At 38.2% G+C, this 21,792-nt stretch overlaps 1 protein-coding gene across 4 annotated transcripts in view; it reads left to right on the top strand.

Moving 5' to 3' along the window:
- The window catches only part of nbeab (neurobeachin b), a 344,194-nt gene that overhangs the window by 69,407 nt on the left and 252,995 nt on the right, over positions 1 to 21,792 (top strand). For all 4 annotated transcript variants that reach the window (XM_026934784.3, XM_034310661.2, XM_053239985.1 and 1 more), the window contains exons 2-6: positions 6,713 to 6,944; positions 9,651 to 9,751; positions 10,320 to 10,415; positions 12,333 to 12,454; positions 16,806 to 16,932. In XM_026934784.3, coding sequence (XP_026790585.2) covers positions 6,713 to 6,944; positions 9,651 to 9,751; positions 10,320 to 10,415; positions 12,333 to 12,454; positions 16,806 to 16,932 — 678 coding nt within the window. The remainder of the gene's footprint in view (positions 1 to 6,712; positions 6,945 to 9,650; positions 9,752 to 10,319; positions 10,416 to 12,332; positions 12,455 to 16,805; positions 16,933 to 21,792) is intronic.

Here is a 21,792-nt window from a genome sequence, read left to right as displayed (position 1 = left end):
CTTCACTGCTATCACTAATCAGCTAGCTAACATGAACTAACCTGTCAGGATTTCTGAAATGATTTTGGGTCAAATATACAATCTACACTGCTGACACTAATCAGCTAGCTAACATGAACTAACCTGTCAGGATTTCTGAAAGGATTTTGGGTCAGATTTAGAATCTTCTTTACTGCTGCTTATCATCTAGCTAACATGAGCTAACCTGACAGGATTTCTAAGAGGATCTTGGTTCAAATATACAATCTGTGCTGCTAACACTAATCAGCTAGCTAACATTGAAGTAACATGGCAGGACTTCTGAGAGGATTCTAAAGTAATATTCATAATTTTCACTGCTAATGCTAGCCAGGTAGCTAACCTGTGCCAACCTGACAGGATTTTTGCCCTTGCAGAAGCTCACATTGCTAGCCTTAATGAATAGATTGTGAAATTCATTAATCTTTTGTATATACATAAGTTAGCAAATCAGCTATCTATAAAACTTGAGTACAAACAGGAAGTAGAGTGAGAAGTTAAATCAATAAGAGCTGATACTGTTGATACAAAGTGCAAGCCACACCCAAGTTTACTTGATATTTGTTTTCAGAGCCATCTGTTTTCCAATTCTGCCTGCAAATGGCCTCAGGTCTAATGTAATAATATCGTTTGAGATTGATCAGGATCCTGACAACACAAAATGAAATGTAGGGATTGCTTAGAAGGCTCATTTTCATATTTCAACCTTTTGCAATATCAGTCTCATGAAGCACAATAATGATTCACAAATGATATATTGTGCAACATAAATTCAGAGAGAGTGGAAACAACAGACCAGACCTTCCCAGCCTCTTACTGTGAGTCCATATTGAGCTATATAGGCATTTTTTGAATATCCAAATGACCCAAAGGCCTTAAGGAAGGAAGTTTAGCATGCTAATAGTCAAATGAACGATTACAGCTCTTTGAATTGCCAGGTTTTGCATACCTCACTTCATCCTGTCCTTGATCCTCCATCTCCATTCAGCTCTCCTAACACAATAGGCACAAATTACTCCTTGGAAGCAGGCATGTAATTAAGCTCATTAGTTCAGAATGCAGTGGCCCTGCTTCTGAACACTGGCGTTAATGAAAACGCCGTGGGGAAAGTGGCCTTCTGATAACCCCTCATTCTGTAAAGCACACATTATAGGCGATTCTAGACCCCATTATTTATCTCAACCTCAATCTTTTTGTAAATCAATTACATTTCTTTTATTTTGGGATCTTATTTTATAAGTGTGAAATCTGGGAAAAGTGGAGGCACAGCAGTAAACAATCCACAACTTATCCTCATGGAGGACTCATCTACTTCATTTTCTTTTGCTGGTTTAAACTGAAGCAAAGCATTTAGCATTAATCTTTCCAGATGCTTTGCTCTTTTATAATGCTAGGGTATGTCACCTAAACTAAAAAAAAAAAAAACTAAAACTAAACTAAAAAAAAAAAACAGACATCAGTCATTCAGCCCCCATGCAGCTCATCTAGCATTATCATTATGTAGTCAACTATTTGTACTAATCAGCTAGCAAGTTAAAGCTGTATTGGTTTGGGTAGGTGAGAAAATGAACAAGGCAAAACAAGTGCAAGAGGCAGTAGTTTGATCAGTATATGAAATAGATTTGTGAGGTTTTTCTTTTCCCCTGCTCATGATTTAAAATAAAAAAAAAGTAATTAAAAAACTTAATAGACAAGAAACAATAGCCTAAAATGACAGCAAAACAAGCATTCTACCATTTCAGGTTTAAGAGAGTAATAATTATATTATCAGCTGTGCAGTCGGGAACTGCTTGTCGGCAGTGGCAATCTCAAAAGCTCAGCTGGATGGTGGATTTTTAGATGATTCTGCAGTAATGCACAGTAAACAAACAAACAAACAAAACCAGTATATTTTCTATATAATTCTTTTACAAATCGGTTGTCTCATATCTGTGTGGCTGACATTTACACTGTTGATTTGCTTCTCAAAGTGTTTGCACTTGATCAGGAGAAAATAAACAATATTTAATCACTTCCTACTTATCATCATGATTAACATTATTTGTAGAGTGTTCAATTTGACACCTTGTTTTAGGTCTAAATCTTTGTTCTTCTTTCTCTTAGGGCATCCTGAATAAATATGGTTAACTGAAGTTAAATACACACTTGTATAATGTTAACGACATACACTGAAACATTTTATTTCATATTAATGAACTCAAAACTTTCTCCATTTACCGTGCCAGAAAGCGAGGCCGCCGCACGCAGTTCAGATCATGTGAGATGGGAGGAAGGGGGCGGGGCTTTCAGGAGGTGCCAGTTAATATCAGAGAGTTCAAAAGACCTGCAAAGTCATTCCAGATTTATACGTGGATTTTCTCAAGAATGTTTAAACTTGTCTTGTGCAAAATGTTTAAATGTTGGCAGGTTAGGTAATACAATAATGCAATATAATCTGCAATAACCATCGCTGGATATTGTGGCAGTGTAATATTATATAGAGACGATTATATCGCTATATTGCACAAGCCTAGTATAAACAGAGCGTACGTGCTCTCCACACTGAGTTTAACTAAAATATAATAGCCTCACTTTATTATTACCATCCTGTTACATTCCTCTTGCCTTCCAGACAGATGCGGGTCTACTATTTTAAGTACTCACAACCTAAAGTATGCAGTATATGTGGATGTTGGGGGGAAAAAAACACACAAAAACCTGAATTCCATGTACCATTGCATAAGTAAGACAGAGGTGAGGACAGTAACAGCACACAGGAAGGCAGAAAAGGGTCAGTTTAAGCTCAGTCTTTTCAAATGAAAAATCTCCTTTAAAAATCTTGTAAAAAATAAATAAAAATTTCTTCTGTCAGTGCAAACATATAGCAGAGAAAGGAAGAGATGAGCTATGATGAGAAATGATGAGATGAGAAGATGAGAAATGAGCAGCATAGAGAGGGCAAAGATGGAGAGAGAGAGAAAGGAATAAAAAGACAATAGCTGTCTCACATGACACACCCACATTTCATTGTTACGATTTTGGGATTAAATTTTTGTAGATTTTTGTAAAATACAGGTGCATTTTCCTTATTTCCCCATTTACAAACCATGGGGGATGCAGACTTTCGCACTCAATTGCTTTTGCTTCTAATGTAAATGTATTTACTTTCAGATTTAATAAACAGTTTTCATTACAAAACCACACACTGGAAAATGTGAGATTAATTAAAGATTTTTCCGCTTTACAGTGAAAATCTAATTAACTGACTGAACGTAGGGTCAGAATATGATTCTGTATTGAGTACAATGAAGCGTTGTTTCTTCGTTTCTACTCTGATCTGCTGTTCCACTTCAATGAACTCGGTCTGAAAAATAAGTCCGCAGACTCGACTCTTCGCTGCGAAGCAATTACTTTTAGGCTTGGGGAAATGATGTGTCACAAAATTGCATTACAAGTTAACTTTTAATCAAAATTTAAGGCAGCGTTTATTGTTTAATTATGCTGCGATGATTCAAAGTGATTCCAACTCATGACAGGAGCTGTGGGGTAAGTTCTAAGGGTGGATTATTAGATTAAACCGAGTTTAGAGATAAACAAGGATTTGTTGATCTGAGTTGCATTGCAGCAGATAAGTTTAAACATAGCTCAATAAATCAGTAATTAAAATTCATTTACCAGTTTACCAAAGATGTAAACAACAACAGCCTTATTTATTGAAATAAATCTTTACTGGTACCTTTTATCTTACCTTTTGAGTGGAAGGAGTTTAAAAACTTTCATTTACGGAACTCTTCTTATATATGCTGCCATTTCAAGAAAAAAAAAAAACCTTGGATACTAAATTAAAATTAATCTCCATATAATGGTGGCTGGTATAAATGGGCTAGCAGGGCAATATTAAGTTTTTGGCATCCACATCTTCTTATTTGCTATTAACACATATCTTTTGATCATTTGTTACTTTTGGAAACAAGAATAGTACCAACACTGTACACCAACGACAGTAGTAAGTAAAGATAGAATGGTATGAAGAAGTAAGGCTGGGGCTGATTTCTTTCTAGCCCAGGCTGTAGATTCCTGCACTCATGACAGAGTGACAAAAGTTTAACATTTTATGCCCTATTAATTTGCATTGCTGTGTCTTTTTATGTAATATACCATTCATTTAATATTACTATATACTACGGTTTTAGTATTGTAGTTTATTTTTTTGTATTTTAGCATAATTTTTATGTTGTCCAAACAAATGTTGTGCTTTAGTTTTATAGGTTGTCTTAGCATTTTTACTTTGTAGCACTTTGAGATTTATCTCAAATGAAAAGTGCAGTATAAATAAAATGTGTTATTATTATTATTATTATTATTATTATTATTATTAAATATTTTTTATGACAAGCTGTCACTGATCCCTGTGTTATATAATGAAGTAATGGAACAAAATAATTAATCAACATTTTCTGTAAACACTAAAATCAGAATGAAATTAGCATTAGAATTAATTTATTCAGGGAAAAAGGTTTTTTCTGTCATGAGAATATTAAGCCAACATCAAAGTCACAGCCTATATAGAAGCCTAATAATTGGCAATGTAGCATTGTACATTTTGTTCTCTTCACCAGTGTCAAGGTGGCCTTTAAAAGGAGAAGCTCTGCCAGACGTACAGTGACTCAGTAGTTTTTAGAGAACAAACCTTTTTTAGGCATCACTGCAGCTGTTGGTTAAAACGTGTTTCTCCCTAAAAATAAATGAAAAAGGAAAACTTTTCTGTTAGGTTTTTTCCTGCTGATTATAGTGCAGGGCAGACGCAGCTTCCTGTTTGAATGATTTATTCCAGCACTCAGAAAAGCAAGATTTTACTGTATGATGTGTATTGAAGCCTAAAATGCAAACCTGGGGTCACTACTGAAATGTGATGATGTTTAAGTCTCCACAGCCTTTAGTCTTTTTCTTTGAAAAACTGGCAAAAAATTTAAAGCAGTTTCTGAAGATAAAACTTTAACTTCAAATTTCATTCATCAAAATTTAACATATACACAACTTACATTTCTTCTGAAACTATTGCTTAAACTATACCTACCTTCACAAAGAAAGCTTTTGATGATACCTACCTAGTTAGCGCACACACACACACACACACACACACACACTCACCTCTACTCAGAGTAAGTACTAGAACTACTAGTAGTACAACTGTTTTAGATTGTTTGTTTTTTCTTTCAAAAAACATATGACAAAATTGACACATTTGACCATTTCCTGTTTCTCTGAGGTATTGACACATGGTTATACACATGTAAAATCCCATCTTCATCATTCACCATGAAGAAAACCAAACCAACCAACCAACCAACCAAACAACCAAACAAACAAAGCATTACCCGGAACTAGACATTCTAGATATTTTAGACCAAAACCTAGTTGTCTCTTCCAGGAGGTTAAGTCTTGGACATAGATGGACAATGAGCTCAACTTACACAGAAATCAAGAGAAAGCAACCAACCAACCAACAAACAAAAATAAATAAGTAGATAAATAAATATTTTCCAAGGGCCATATTATAACCTTATAATTTTGCAACAAAGTTTTTACAGGGGAAAATGCCCTATTTAAGAAAAAAACTGGTAAAAACTTACAAAAATGATTATTATTATTAATTTTTTTAATTTATTTTTGCGTGTTTTCATGAAAAGTGCCAATAATTCTGGAGGTCTAGGTCACTATGTGTATGAATGGTTGGAGAAAATCCATACATTAAAGGGTTAATCCACATGTTGTCTCAGCAGATGGTTCTTGTGCCTACATTGCAGCTTCCCTTTTAAATATCTGTCACAATGATAAATCATTATGTACTTTTGTAGAGAGAAAGGGTGTCTATATAATTTAACATGGTTTCCATCCCATTTCAGCTGAGCAGCTATGACTAGCTTATAAGCTTTAATAATTGCATGCATTAGGAAATGTTTCAGTGGCTGAACAAACTGATGAAATTGCCATTTTGCCTTTTTGTCAAGAAATCTCTCAGCATCCTGTTTTGCAGACGCAGTTGTGCAAATTTCACCCACAGACCAAGACTGAAATGACAGCCTGTTTGTCATTACGCTCCTCAGCTGTTCTGTAGCTAGACACGAGTACAGTGAAAAGGCTTCTGTCAGTCAAATCATATAGGCGAACTGCTGATGTAGCGAAGCATCAGCCTCATCTTCGGCAGCTGAGCGGTGGTGAGAAGAGATGATGCTTTCTTGTAGTCTCTTGCTGGAATAATAACACCAGCAGTTCCACGACGTCGCCATCCTCCAAGCTCGACAGAGCTGCCAGTTCTGGCAAGACTACTGTCTGTTTATCATGCTAATGTTACTGCAAGCTTTCACAGCCTATTTTCCACTTGCCTGCCTTCCTGCTCATGGGTAAAGAAAGCTCAAGGCTACTTCGTGTCTCAGGCAAGGACTAAGGTGGTCAATTTCATGCTTGGTGAACTATGAGAATAAAATCATGCCATATTATTTACAAGCATTGCTAATCATCATTGTTAGGGTTGACCAGAAATGGCAGTTGAATATTTTTATCCAGACATGACATGACATATGCTATGATATGATATATGATATGATCCATTTCTCTCACTCAGAGAGACCCATTAGAGCGCTAATAAACACCTGACTGCTCCTGTTCTTCTCTCAGTTCTAGTGCATTGATCTCCTTCTCTTTTGTTCTGCAGTTGGTAGGGGGTGAGTTCGACCTGGAGATGAACTTCATCATCCAGGACGCAGAAAGCATCGTGTGTATGGTGGAGCTTCTCGAGCACTGCCAGGTGACGTGCCAAGCCGAGATCTGGAGCATGTTCACGGCCATCCTGCGCAAGAGCATGCGCAATCTACAGACCTGCACCGAGGTGGGCCTGATCCAACTCGTGCTGCTCAAAATGAGCTCTGTCGATGACATGATCGCAGGTACGACTCACAACTCTTACACTTTTCTATTAATCCAACAGGATATACATTCAGAAAATTGTATAAATGGTAATAATTCTTAATAAGAAATGATAAGCATGCTGGGAGTAGCCATTATAAGATGGGTCAATTGTGGCCATAAAGGGATGGACATAGTCAGCAAAGTAGTGGCATTCAAATGATGCTTGATTGGTGTTAAGAGGCCCAGAATGTTCCAAGAAAGCATTCCCTACACCATTACACCACCACCACCACCAGCCTGAACTGTTAGGTCTATGGATTCATGCTTTTGACACCAAATTCTAACCCTATTATTTGCATAGATTCATCAGACCAGCCAACATTTTTCCAGTTATCTATCCAGCTTTGGTGTAGCATTAGATTCCTTTTCTTAGCTAACAGGAGTGGAACCTGATGTGGTCTTCTGCTCTTGTAGCCCATTTACCTCAAGGTTTGACATGTTGTACATTCTGAGATCCTTTTCTGCTCACAACGGTTGAAAAGATGCTTATTTGAGTTACTGAAGTCTTCCTGTCAGCTCGAACCAGTCTGGCCATTCTCCTCTGACCTCTCTTATCGACACAGAGTTTCTGTCCCCAGAATTGGGGTTTGCATCTGTTTAAAGTGTAGAAACCATTGTGCATGAAAATCACAGGAGATCAACAGTTTACGAAATACTCAACCCAGCACATCTGGTACCATCATCCATGCCACGGTCAAAGTCACAGAGTTTACATTTTTTTCCTCATGCTGGTGAACATCAACTGAAGCTCTTGACCTGTATCAACATGCCACATGATTGACTGATTGGGTTATTGCATGAATGAGCAGGTGTACAGGTATACAGGTGTTCCAATAAAGTGGTGTACATTACACACACACATCATGGTCCAGACTGCAGTCCTCCTGTTGATGACCTCTGCAATAGTGGATTTATTTATCATTCATAATTTATTTTTAATAAGCACGATATGGATTAAAGTGACCTGTTTTTTGTTAACTGTAATAATAAGCTGTTGCGGCAGAGGTTGATTTCCCCATAGTGTCTTCTCTAATCATAGCTTCAGGCCCCACGTGGAGCAATAAACAAAATATGGTGGTGTTTTGAACTTGACTGAATATAAGGTCAGAGATAACAAAAGAAAAGCTTCTCTGAACAGCAGGCAGGAGATATAAGCAAAGCCAATGAGATGCATTTGTATCTGAAAGCCTGTGCTAGCATTAGAGCCGTGTGTGTGTGTGTGTGTGTGTGTGTGTGAGTGAGAGAGAGAGAGTGAGAGAGAGGTAGAAATGTGGATTAGGGTGATATCTCTTCCACACTGAAATTCAGTAGGGATATAGGCTTAGGGACGGAAAGAGAGTGAGATTAGGGGAGAGGTCTCATTAGTCGCAGACTGTTTCATAATGAGATTGAATGGCAGTTTAGAGGAATATTACATTTACTCTGCCGTTATTGAATGACAAATACTGATGGCCTCTTTTTTCCCTTCTTCATCTGTTATTGATGTGCATATTTTCATGTCATGGCATTTTCTCATCATCATTTTTTCAGCACTGCGATTTTCTGATGCAGCAGCTCTGGTTGTAGACCCATGGAAATTTCTTGACTGTTCTTTGATGAAATATAATAAGATATAAATGACATCTCACTCACTAATCAATCTAAAATGTATATACCTTCTGTTCACTGCTAATATATTTGTTGGGTATACACTCACTGGCCACTTTAATAGGGACACCTGCTTCATGCAAGTATCCAATCAGCTAGTAATGTAGCAGCAGTGCAATGCATAAAATCACACAGATACAGGTCAAGAGGTTCATTTAATGTTCACGTCAGAGATCAGAATGGGGAAAAAATGCGATCTCAGTGACTTTGTGGCATGATTGTTGTTGCCAGATGGGCTGGTTTGAGTTTTACAGGAACCAGAAACGTTCAGTGAGCAGCAGTTGTGTCAGAAGAAAATGGGTAGAGTAATGGGTTCAAGCTTACAGGAAGGCTATGGTAACTCAAATAAGCATTCTTTACAAATGTCGTGACCTGAAAAGCATTTCAGAATGCACAACATGCTGAACTTAGAGGTGGATGGGCTACAACAGCAGAAGACCACATCAGCTTCCACTTATGTCAGCCAAGAACATGAATCTGAGGCTGCAGTGTGCACAGGATCACCGAAACTGGACAGTGCAAAATGACATATATTTTTCCGGTATAGTTTGAATAAAAATACAGTTTGAACAGAATTAAAGTGAGATAGTAACATAAATGTGTCTTTTTAGCTGATAAATGGTCTTAACTTGGCTTAAAGGTGTTGAATATTCATTTTAAATGCAGATACATATTGTCATATTATTTTAACTCTGAGCCATAACTTTAATTACTAGGAATATTTCTACCTCAAGGTTAGCAATAGTGTTTGAAATGTTGTAACTGTCACAATGTACATTTAATGAGCCTCTATTCTTTATAGATAATTTCTCATCTACTTCTTTTTAGCTTTCTCTTCTACCATTTTGTGAAATTAGTTCACCTGGCAAACTGCTGTGTCCTTGTTTCCTTTCCTGGCACCATTTCTTTACTTCCTCAGAAGGATGAAGGGATGCAAGGAAGGAAACAAGGAGTTGCAGTTGCAGAAATGAGAAGCATCATTGTCTCTCTATCTCTTTCTCTCTCTCTCTCTCTCTCTCTCTCTCTTATGTTATCAGATCTGTTGGTGGACATGCTGGGAGTTCTGGCCAGCTACAGTATCACTGTGAAGGAGCTGAAGCTGCTCTTCAGTATGCTCAGAGGAGAGGGAGGATTGTGGGTAAGATCTGATTCTCCTCGATCAGTTAATGACAGTCTCGTGGGTCAGAAGAGCAACCGGCTACAGAACGAGTGCGGCTCGCGCTGATATCGACTTCCTGTTGGTGTCAGAGCGAGAGCTATTGACAGAGTATTGATGCCAGTACTTGCTATAGTGAAGATGTTGACAGCACAGCTATCACTTTCTAAAGAGTGGAGTGCTTCATTAGTAAAACCAGAGTTGTTATGGGTGGATGTTGTCAAATGAGAGCTTCCAGATGGTGTAAATGCCATCTAGTGCAGATTATATACTCTCAGAAATAAAGATATCAAAAGGTCCTTGAATTTTTTACCTTAAATTAGTAAGGTTTCCAAGCAAAGTATGCATAATAAAGGTACAAAACATGTCACCTTGATGGTACCACCCTAGCGATAAGAAAAAGTACACTTTAGCAGCTTTATCTCTGGGAGTGAACCATGTCAACATTTTTTCTGCCTTGGTAGTAATGTGTATCATGATTGTAACGTGCATAGTTCCAGTAGTAATCACACTCTTGTTAAACTTTCTCTGCTGTATGTATTGCGTGCAGCCGAGACACGCAGTGAAGCTGCTTACTGTCCTGAATCAGATGCCACAGAGACACGGACCAGACGCTTTCTTCAACTTCCCGGGTCGTAGTGCTGCTGTGAGTCAAGCATAATCATCAGTTACCTTCTGCAGCTCAAAACAAAAGTGCCTGATAGATTTCTTGTTAGCGCAAATGCTTCACTCTCTGTGCAAGCGAAGAGCTACTTAAGTCTAAGAGATTTAGTAACGTAACTCCCAGGTCCTTATGTAACCTGTATTTTTAGTTTTATTAACACTGATTGTGTTTTTGTAGGAATTCTGAAAGGTTTGATGAGTCAGGGCTCAGAATGAGAAAGAACGAAGAAACGATTAGCCATTAAGAAACTCTACAGGGTTATAAGAGATTGCACAATGGTCTTGCTTTTCAGTATGTAACATTTTCTGCACGTCATTAATGGAAAACAATACCATTATCATGTGCCGTACATGTCCCTGTCTAAGTACTATAGAAACAATAACCTATTAGAATGAGCACATTAATATAAACCTGTCATCGTCCTCCATTTAAGCTACTTTCACAATTTTTCTATTCGCTTTGGATCGGTATGATCATGATATTATTTAAGATGTCAATATTTTGTCAATTATTAATATTTTAGTTATATCCACATTTTAGATCCTGACGTTGTCTAAATCTAGTTCAGGGTATAATAACTACTGCATAATTCTGGTTAGGATGCAATTCTGGGAATAAAGCATGCATGAAAGGAATGGAAGAGACATTTAAAGTATGTGAGAAATCTAGAAGCTCAATTTTGGAAGTATTGGAGTCTTGAGATTGTTTTTAAAGGAAAAAAAACAGTAAAGAAAGTATTGAAATAGTTGAGAGGGGAGGTTATAAAGGTATGGTGTTGGGTGTGAGCATAGGCTAAAGCTAATTTGCAAATATTGCTTCACGCATGGCTTGGTAAGAGACTTTATATGGGATTTTAAGATGAGCGATGAGTTGAAAATGATGATGCCAACATTAGGTATATTTTGGGATGGTTTGCAAAATAATTCCGTCAGAGTTTACTGCTTAGATATTAAAACTTTGGGACTGACTAGAAGACCAAATGTTTTATATCCGTTGACTGTAACGTGGTTAGCATCCAACTGAACCTTGGAATCACAAGGATGGCAGTAGCAGCACTACGTTGGATATGGTGCTGATACAGAGTTGTGTGTCATCTGTGTGGTAATGAAAACTAATGCTGTGACAGTGAAAAATATGCGTAATAACATAGAGACAGGTAGACTGGGAACAGGAGTGGACCAGTTGCAGAGCCCTGAGGAACACCTCGAGTAGCAAGACGATTTGTGTTTGTGGATAGTAATGAAATTACATATGAAATGACTATACCAATATGTCAGCCCCTGAGAGGTGTCCAGTAAATATGTTGGGTAAGAAGCTTTGAAAGTCAAGGCAAATCACAGGTTTAATTTAATGCGCTTGGACTAATACGTTACCATTTTTATAGTAATGGGGAATTTGTATGGCAGAAGTTCCACATAATCTAAGGCAACTACAAAACGGTTTTTAAAAAAAGTGCTGTTATGTAACAACACAAACTGTATAATTGTTGAGATGAGCATTTATGGAAGGAGTCTCCAGTGTCAGCGTTTTGTAACAGTAAATGTTCCAACTCTGGGAAGTCTTCCGGACTTTGCGCTTTCTGATTTCTTGGTAACCTGATTATTGCAAAATAATCAACTTGGTGGTAACAATAACTCCGCTTCACGTCACACCACCCTGTTGTTGATTATTTTCCTATAACAGCATATCCTGATATGATTTTTTCTTTACTTATGACACTGTCATATTCCATAGCCATATATATTAGATTTTGGTAAATGATGAAGTTAGAAACACAATGTATAGTACTGGTCTTCTGGACCTTTATATATCCAATGAAATGAACTATAACAAATGTGGCATATTAAGGACAAACCCAAAACGTGAAAAAAATGATCTCACATATTCTCTTTACACCAGGCGATTGCTTTACCTCCCATCGCTAAGTGGCCTTACCCGAACGGCTTCAGTCTTAACACATGGTTCCGCATGGATCCCCTTAACAACATCAACGTGGACAAGGACAAGCCCTACCTTTACTGGTGAGTTGTTTACACATCTGCGTGATGATTAAAGGACTAGAATAAACATAAGCAGCTGGAATATTTAAGAGGATTAAAGTGCGAAATGGCTTTATTTCATTGTCAGGCGTTGATGGCCTTAAATTCCTGCTCTCCCATGTGCAGAATGAGCTTTGTTAATGGATTTAGATGATGTGGAGGATTAGTTAACATTAATGAAATTTAGGTCAGAGTTTGGTGATTAAACGAATATGAGCGCGAATCCGTGGTGGGTGGAATGTTCTGGAATCAGAGGTGGATCTCCACAGGGAGAGAGTATATTAATTGGGGGAATGAAAGAATGCTCTGTGTAGAGACTTGTGGGTAATTAACGCCTACATAAATAGCCTGGGAGCTTTGTGTTTTATCAGCAGAAGTCCCAGGATGCATGAAGTAAAGCCTTAGGGTAGAGAGAAGTGTGTGTGTGTGTGTGTATGTGTGGTGGGGACTGGAGGGCATGGGAAGTAAAAGAGTAAAAGAGAATGAAACAGAAGGAGAAACAAAAAAAAAAAACAAAAGGTGTTACGTGCTGGATCTATTAGCCATTCTGAAGTTAGCTAAAGAATTGTGTCATTGCTGTAACTTTGTGTATGTAAACTTTATGCATAACCCCATATGGCCTCTGTACAAACCCATTTGTATTCATGCACTTGACAAGCCGAAAGGTCCGTGTGGTGTTGATGTTCTGTGCTAATCTTGTTTCGGTGCTGTCTCTCTCTTATATTGCAGCAATTTACAAAAAAAACACAGAGGCCCCGAGCAGTGATAGCAGCTCGGAAAATCTCTGTAAACAAGTTTCCCAGAACCATTTCGGAATGCAAATCTGTTGATTACAATTTTATATTTTCAGTGCAATTTAATTAAGTCGTAGGTAAGTGATTCCCAGCTTCAGTAATCGGTACCTAGAGCCCTGCACAGTTTGAAGCTTTCTCTGCTTTAACATGTCTCATCCGACTCATCTGCTCATTATCCAGCCCTTTAGGAGCTGCTGTCCTGGCAATGTATGCTACCTTTTTGACTAGGCCTACATTCATAGGCCTTAATGATCCATACCATCTTATACGGTATATACAATTTAACAATAACCTAGTTGTAATGGTGCTACATTTTTCACATTATTTCTCTGAATATGTCAGAAAATGATATCAGCATAAATCTCTAACAGGGCTGGACAATTCATAAATCCACTAGAAATGGCAGCTAGCATTAGTTAGCTAGTTAAGTGCATTAATACAGAAACAAATATAGAATATATAGTAAATTCCTATACAGGGACAACCTGATCCTAGTCATTGTCCTTTTCAAATAAAGTGTCTGATTTAGTTGATTGTGTTTGCACCCTTGACAAAAAGGCAAAAAATCTTCAGTGGCTGTGATCTAGCATCTGACTAGCATCTATTATTTCTCATAATGTTTAACTGCATGGCGATTGCGTATAGTGTTATCAGGAGAGTATATATGTATGTACGTAGCATTTTTACATACCTGTATGTTCCTGATTTGGAAAAAATTGTCTGTCATCCATGCATGCTAATTAATCCACCTAGCAAAAGCCGATACGACTGGTGCAGCAGGTGTTGCATTATTTATTAGCAACAATATTTAATTATTTTATTTATATCAACATATGCAAACTTTTGAAACTGAATACCAGTAACATTAATCTGGGTTTTTACAATTACAGTAAAACCTTACAAAAAGCCATGCTAATGATCTAATGATAGGAGTTAAAACACACCAAGTATCATAGTAACAGCTGATTCACAGGGATGTTCCCATAAATGGATTAACAATGGATATAATCGCTGATATGGTGAAGTTTTCTGTGAGGAGACGTTTGCTTAACATTTATGAAAGGAGTCTCAAGTGTTGGAGCTTTGTAACAAAGTTAAAGCTGTATTTTTAGGTTTTCTGACATTGGAAAGGCTTTATTTACTTATCTTATGACTAGAATGTGTGTCATAACAGTATCTTTAACGTTTTATGCGTGTTCCACAATATTAAATGTAACTATAAATGGATAAATGTATGTGCTATTCTTTAATAAGTAAAAAAAAAAGAGTCTTTGTCTTGTTTGTCAAATTACAAGAGGAGTAAAACACTTCAGGATGTGCTGTTATGGAAAATAATTAACTTCAGAGTGGTAGCAGTAGGTCAGCTTCATCACACCATCCCCCGTTGGTTATTTTCCTAAAACAGCATGCCACCAAATTTGTTATTTTTTACTTTCTCCATGTTTAAAGGAATATGGCTGCTCTGCTATGTGTCTCAGTTTGGGGTATTGTGAATTATCTGTGTCTAGACCACATCTTTTCCTTCTTAGTCCATGACAAATACATGAGAAAGCACAGACATTTGATTGAAGGCTCTATGATGGCTGGTTACTGTAAAATCTTCCACACCCACACAAGAGTTTTTTACTGTGTTTACTGCAGGTTTATTTGTAAGTGACACTTGATGCACCCTCCTGTTGTTTTGGCAGTTTACAGTAGATCCTGTTTGCAGTGTTTTGATTAAAACTTGTAGATGCGACTGTGAGTCACAGCAGGGGGGTTGATGAATGTTGCACACTTAGCCAAAGATGACTGAGCCAGGTTCGGTGCTTAGCAGCCATCTAAAGTGCAGATCAGTCGGGAGTCAATGTTATTTAAGATGCTGTTTCTGCGTGCCAATTACAATGTAGTCTCTCAGAAAAAAAAGCCCTGCAATTGCCAGGCAGCATAAGCAGTAAAACGTTTGTCATTTTCTCAGCCCAGCATGCCACAGATAAAAAGAACGACCGTTTCATAGCACTTTCCTAGTGAGCACACTGAATGAGCACATGAGCTCATAGCGACTTGTTATTAGCCCAGCCCGGTCTGACTGAAATGGCCAATAAAAAAGACATTGTTATTTGTCCAATATCTGCCTTCCTCTGGACAATGAATCCTTATCTACAACATGGAGGTGGGAATCTTCACACTTGGTGGTACAAAAGAAAAAAACATCATTTTAAGAGGACCACGTCAGTGACAAATAATGAGAAAGTTTAGTATTTTTAAAAAATTTGGCTATGATTCAGGGGTCATGATGCAATTATAAATAAATTCTTGATGTCTCTCAATATTTGATTTTCATTAACTACATTAGGTTTCGTTTCATTAATTAACTGACATTAATGTTAAGCAATATCCATTTTCTTTAAGTGAAATGAGTGATTTGCATTTTTTTTAATTACAAAGCTATTTGCAATAAGTTAAAGTAGCAAAATTGCACTATTGATACTGTCACCTAAATTTCCAGTTTTTCAGGAAGCCAGTGAAGGGGGCGTAGCAATGGGGTAGTATGGGAGAACTAGCGTAGGTTCAAAATAAGTCATGCAGCTGCATTCTGGATTAGTTGTAGAAGTCAGATGACGTGCAGGGGCAGACGTATCTTGAGCGAGTTGCAATAATCCAGACTTGAAATAACAAGCCCATGAATGCCTTCTGTGGATAGAATGGCCGGATCCTTCTAACATTGTAGAAGATGAACTGGCATGAGGGAGTCAGCTTAGTTATGTGAGATGAGAACGACAGTTAATTGTTCACGGTTACCCCAAGGTTGTGTGCGTTGATAGATGATGAGGTCTGAGAGTTGTCCAGGGAGATCACAAGATCTTAACACAGGGATCATTAGCATAGGAGTTGTATGAATGCGGATGTGAAGATATGACTTCACCAAGTATAGAGTGAGAACAGAAGAGAACCAAGCACTGAGCATGTGGGACATCACTGGAGAATCTGCATGGAGCAGATGTGGATATCATGTTTTTTTTTTTTCCTTTTTATTTAATATTTCATATTTTGTATGAATAAAACGTGCCTATGTGAAAGCTGAGTTATGACATTTTGTGCATCCGTGCAGAATTGTTCAGGAACTGCGATGCATAGAAGGATTGATTATTTTTCCCTGTGCTAATATCTAGTATATAAAACTCTTAAGCCTGGTCAAACAGGCTGTTTGCTCTGTGGAGCTTGAATCACTGCGATAGAGCAAATTGAATGCATTTGGCACTGGAGCTTAAAGATGCATATATTAGCATTTAGAAAATGGAGACATTGGGAATTCCAGCTGCAGCAGCAGCAGCAGCTGACATGATCAATGATTTAAACCACGTGGGTGATGTAGTGAAAAGGTGTGGGTGCTTTACCTTGGGGCTTTACCAAATCATTAGCAATCTAATTATTTTGACTTATACAGATAATGTTGCTCTCAGCGGTAATCTTGTGCAAACTGACATTGTTGCAATTTAATGAAGGGATTTTAATGTGTTTCACATAAGGTGGTACTTTTTTTCTCTCTCTCTCTGTAGCTTTCGGACCTGTAAAGGTGTTGGTTATTCAGCTCATTTTGTGGGTAACTGCTTGATCGTGACATCACTCAAATCCAAAGGAAAAGGCTTCCAGCACTGCGTGAAGTATGACTTCCAGCCGAGGAAGGTAAATATTTATCTGTCTGAAGGCTTGCAGTCATGTTAATGATTTTGTATTTGCAACTGGAGTTCAGCTGTCACACAAGGGGATTTATATATATGTGTGTATACAGTTAGATCCGGAAGTATTTGGACAATGACAGAGTTTTTGTGATTTTGCCTTTATACACCACCACAATGGATTTGAAATAAAACAATCAAGATGTGATCGAAGTGTAGACTTTCAGCTTTATTTTAAGAGGTTCCACAAAAATATAGCATTTACCATTTAGGAATTACAGCCATTTTAAGCAAAGTGCTTCCATTTTCAGGGGCTCAAAAGTATTTGAACAATTGATTGACAAGAAGTAAATTGACCAGGTGCGGTCGATTCCCTCGTTACTTCAAGACAAATGAAGCAGATAAAAGGTCTGGAGTTGATATCAGGTATTGAGTTGGCATAGCTGTTCATCTGGAGCTACCAATAGGAAATCCAAGAAGATCTCAGTGCAAGTGAAGGAGGCCATCATTAGGCTGAAAAAACAGAAGAGACCTATCAGAGAGATAGAAAAAACTTTAAGAGTGGCCAAATCAACAATTTGGTACATTCTTAAAAAGAAGGAATGCACTGGCGAACTCAACAACACCAAAAGGCCTGGAAGACCACGGAAGACAACTAAAGTGGATGATCGCAGAATCCTTTTCTTGGTGAAGAAAAACCCCTTCACAACATCAACAGAAGTCAAGAATACTCTGGAGAAGGTAGGCGTATCATTGTCAAAATCTACAATCAAGAGACGCCTTCATGAATGTAAATACAGAGGGTTTACAACAAGGTGCACACCACTGGTAACATTCAAGAACAGGAAAGCCAGATTAGACTTTGTCAGAAACATCTAAAAAAGCCTCCCATGTTCTGGAATAAGATTCTTTGGACTGATGAAACCAAGATTAACTTGTACCAGAATGATGGGAAGAGAAAAGGTGGTGAAAGAAAGGAACAGCTCATGATCCAAAGTGTACCACATCATGTGTCAAACATGGTGGAGGCAGTGTTATGGCATGGGCATGTATGGCTGCCAATGGAATGGGCTCACTGGTGTTTATTGATGATGTGACTGCTGACAGAAGTTCTGAGGTGTATAGGGGTATACTCTCTGCTCACATTCAGCCAAATGCTACAAAACTGATAGGATGCCGCTTCACAGTTCAGGTGGATAATGATCCTAAACATACTGCGAAAGCAACTCAAGACTTTTTGAAGGCAAAGAAATGGAATATTCTTCAATGGCCAAGTCAGTTGCCTGATCTCAACCCAATAGAGCATGCTTTTCACTTACTGAAGACAAGACTGAAGGCAGAAAGACCCACAAACAAGCAGCAACTGAAGGTGGCTGCAGTGAAGGCCTGGCAAAGCATCTTCAGGGAGGAAACTCAGTGGAAACTTGGTGATGTCCATGGGCTCCAGACTTCAGGCAGTCATTGACTGCAAAGGATTTTCATCCAAGTATTAAAATTATGGTTATATTTACAATTATGTCACTTTGTCCAAATACCTTTGAGCCCCTGAAAATGGAAATACTTTGCTTAAAATGGCTGTAATTCCTAAATGTTAAATGCCATATTTTTGTGGAACCTCTTAAAATAAAGCTGAAAGTCTACACATTGATCATATCTTGATTGTTTTATTTCACATCCATTGTGGTGGTGTATAAAGGCAAAATCACAAAAACTCTGTCATTGTCCGGATACTTCCAGACCTAACTGTATATAGGCATCAAAGGGCTTTATCCACACTTCCATACACTGTTTTTTTTTTAACAGGAAAACAAACTTTGTGAACATTGACATGTTGAGCTTTTCAGAACAAGATGTAGTGACTGAACTAAAAAAAAATGATGCACTGGGTCAAGTGCTGTCTTATGTGCTGCATATAATGAAATGTATGGTGGAAGCCATATTGTTAAATTAGTGATTAATATGCAGTGGTTAATATGATAATTACAACTAGGGCTATTCATGTTGCAATATACTGGCAATGAACTAGAATCTTGTTAGATGTTTATTTCAACGAAAGCATTCAATTTATGAATGATTTATGAAAAAAGTCTTAGATACTGGAAATATCAGCCAAGTATAAGCATGTGTGTAACCCAATTCTGAATATGAGGAACCTTCCTCACATAAATTTTGGAACTTTCCCCACATAATTTTTATGCAACTTTTTTGAAATGTTCATCTCCACAGGACTCTTACAGTTGACTGACTCCTCTCCAGTGAAATAAAGGCCAAATCACCAGGTCACCTCTTTGATTCATAATGTGCCCCATTGGGACCTTGGGGTCAAATGAATGAATATATTAATGTATGACCCAAAGTAAATAGATCCTTTCAGAGGTCTTTGGAAATGATTAAAAGTAAATTTAATGGAAGTGATTAAGATGAATGTGATGAATGCCCTTTACACCCTCTGGATTTATTTGAAATATGCATGCTTATATTAAGTTTTTGATCCATCATTTAACTTGACTTGGCTTCTGTTCAGTTAAAGCTGAATATTTTTTATTTTAATGGTTAGATCTATGCACAATTGCAGCGTGACATTGGATGACATGTCAGACTGTATCTGGGCATCAAATCAAAAACGCCTTCATCTGGTAAAAGATCTCTCAGAGTCCATCCAAAAACATTTTTGTGCTGTCATTCAAGAGGAAAAACAGATTACATAAATATATATTTTGGGGGAGTTCCAGTGTTATCAGAGAACAGTCTGATGCAATGGATTATTTCTTCTTCTTGAGGAAGAAGAGACGAAGCTAGAAATATAATCTTTGGTAAACCTATGGGTCATTTTGTAGGTGTGCATTTATTGACTGTGGCCCATGAATCAATTCAGAGACATGTACTCATCTTTGCAGGCTAGTTTGGCTTGTAGGGCAAAAGAGGTCTTTAGAGCTGGCTTACTCTATCCACTTTTGGTTGTGGGGGTATCAAAACTTAGAGCATAATCTACGACGGTACCTCTCCTTTGTTTTAATGATAGAAGCTCTCCATCAGCTTTTCCTGAAATGGGGTTATCAAACACCTCCCAAAATGCTTGTTCAAACTGGGGAAAAGGGCCGTTTGGTTGTGGCACATGATGGTGGCGCTAGTGTTCTCCTATTGAGCAGTAAAATCACCAGCGAAATCTTATTAATGTCTTAGGAGTGTACCGATAGGGAACTGGCGAATATGAGAGAACACTGTTTTAGAAATCCCTTGCATTTTCTGGGAGCACCATCATACTTTTCAGGAATGGCTGTTCAAGGCTTTATACTGTAGGTTTATAGGTTAGACATTCCAGGTAATTTTTCCCTACACAGTTAATTATCCTCTAGTCTTCATCTGGGTCAGTTTCTGTCCATAGGAATGCCATCCACAACCCAACAATATCATTGATATCAAGAATGATTTTTATTTTTGGTATATATTTGGTATAGGTTTTCCTTGTTTAACAATTAAAAACACTCATTATCCATTTACACAAACTCAGCTGTAAAACTGAGGGTTAAATCACCATCGAACTTGAGCCGGAAAGGTCATGTTCTGTACCAGGTTAACAAAATTTCCCATGGAGGCACAGACAGAAAAAAGCTGCTGTTCTTTCCCTGTAGCACAACCTTGTGTGGTGAAAGCTTGAAGTAACTCATTGAAACCTGCTTTATCCTTGTTCACAGCAAAGACTTCTGTCACGAAGGATGGGGTAGGTAGACACAACTGCGGGTTTCACTTTTATTAAATGACTTCAGCTCAAACAAATGAAAAGAATATGTCACTTCCCAAAGAGGCAGAGGGGGAACAGAAAGGAACTAGGCAAGGTAAAATGGATAATCAAACACCAATGGCAGTGAACCCAGAAAAAACACAGAAGAACACAAATGGCTCAGTAACAGCGCTAGCTGGAGCAAGAATTCACAATAAGTGTTCAGAGACTGTGGATAGGTTTCTTTTTGATCATGTTACTAAGTCATGTAGAGTAACTTGGAAAATTGCTGAGGATCATGGAGTTGGAGGAGAAATGGGCACAGAAGAGACAGTACCCTTCCTCCTGAGGACTCACTTCAGGAGTTGACTGAGTGGTCTTTCTGGGGTGCCAACTGTGTCATGGAGCTGGGTGGTTGTGGTGGCCTGTGTGGTATTCTCTGATTACAAGAAAAGAATGAAGGCCTTTATACATTACAGTGAAATTCTTTTCTTTGCATACCCCAGCTTGTTAGCAAGTTGGGGCCAGAGCCCATGATCAGGCGTGATATGGTGCCACTGGAGTAGACTGGGTTAAGACCCTTGATCAAGGGCCCAACAGTGGCACCTTGACTGTGCTGAGGCTTGAATCCCTGACCTTCTCAGCAGTAATCCAGAGCCATAAGCACTGAGCAATGCTGGGTCTAGAATGTCATGTGTGGAGACCCAGCAATGCTCATCTGGGCCATAACCCTTCCAGTCAATCAATTATTTCAGATCTGGAGACACTGCACAGTGTGGCTGAATTGCTTGTTTCTCTGGTGTCAAGGAGTGCTGCAAATGATAATGTAGTGTTTGAATGATGCAAAATAATTGGAATATATAATAGGATATATTCAATGCATTAATGCATGGCGGGATGTCCGGTCTGTTGAGCCTTGACAACTGGGAGAATGGAGCACTGGGCAATGTGGTGAGATGACAGTCAAGGCAGAGACCCTTCACAGTTCTTCTCTGGTGTTGGGCATAGGACAATCTAGTGCTGCTGAGTTGCATTGCTCTGATGTGGGAATCACTACTGATGGTGACACAACTGATGATGGTTTTTCTTCTTTCAGTGAGCAGTTTTAAAAGACAGATAGCCCTACAAGGGAGTCTAGGGAAAGAC

This window comes from Pangasianodon hypophthalmus, chromosome 14, assembly GCF_027358585.1.
Source record: "Pangasianodon hypophthalmus isolate fPanHyp1 chromosome 14, fPanHyp1.pri, whole genome shotgun sequence".
Lineage (NCBI taxonomy): Eukaryota > Metazoa > Chordata > Actinopteri > Siluriformes > Pangasiidae > Pangasianodon > Pangasianodon hypophthalmus.
Note: the sequence above shows the minus strand (reverse complement) of the source record. Positions and strands in the feature narration are given on the sequence as shown.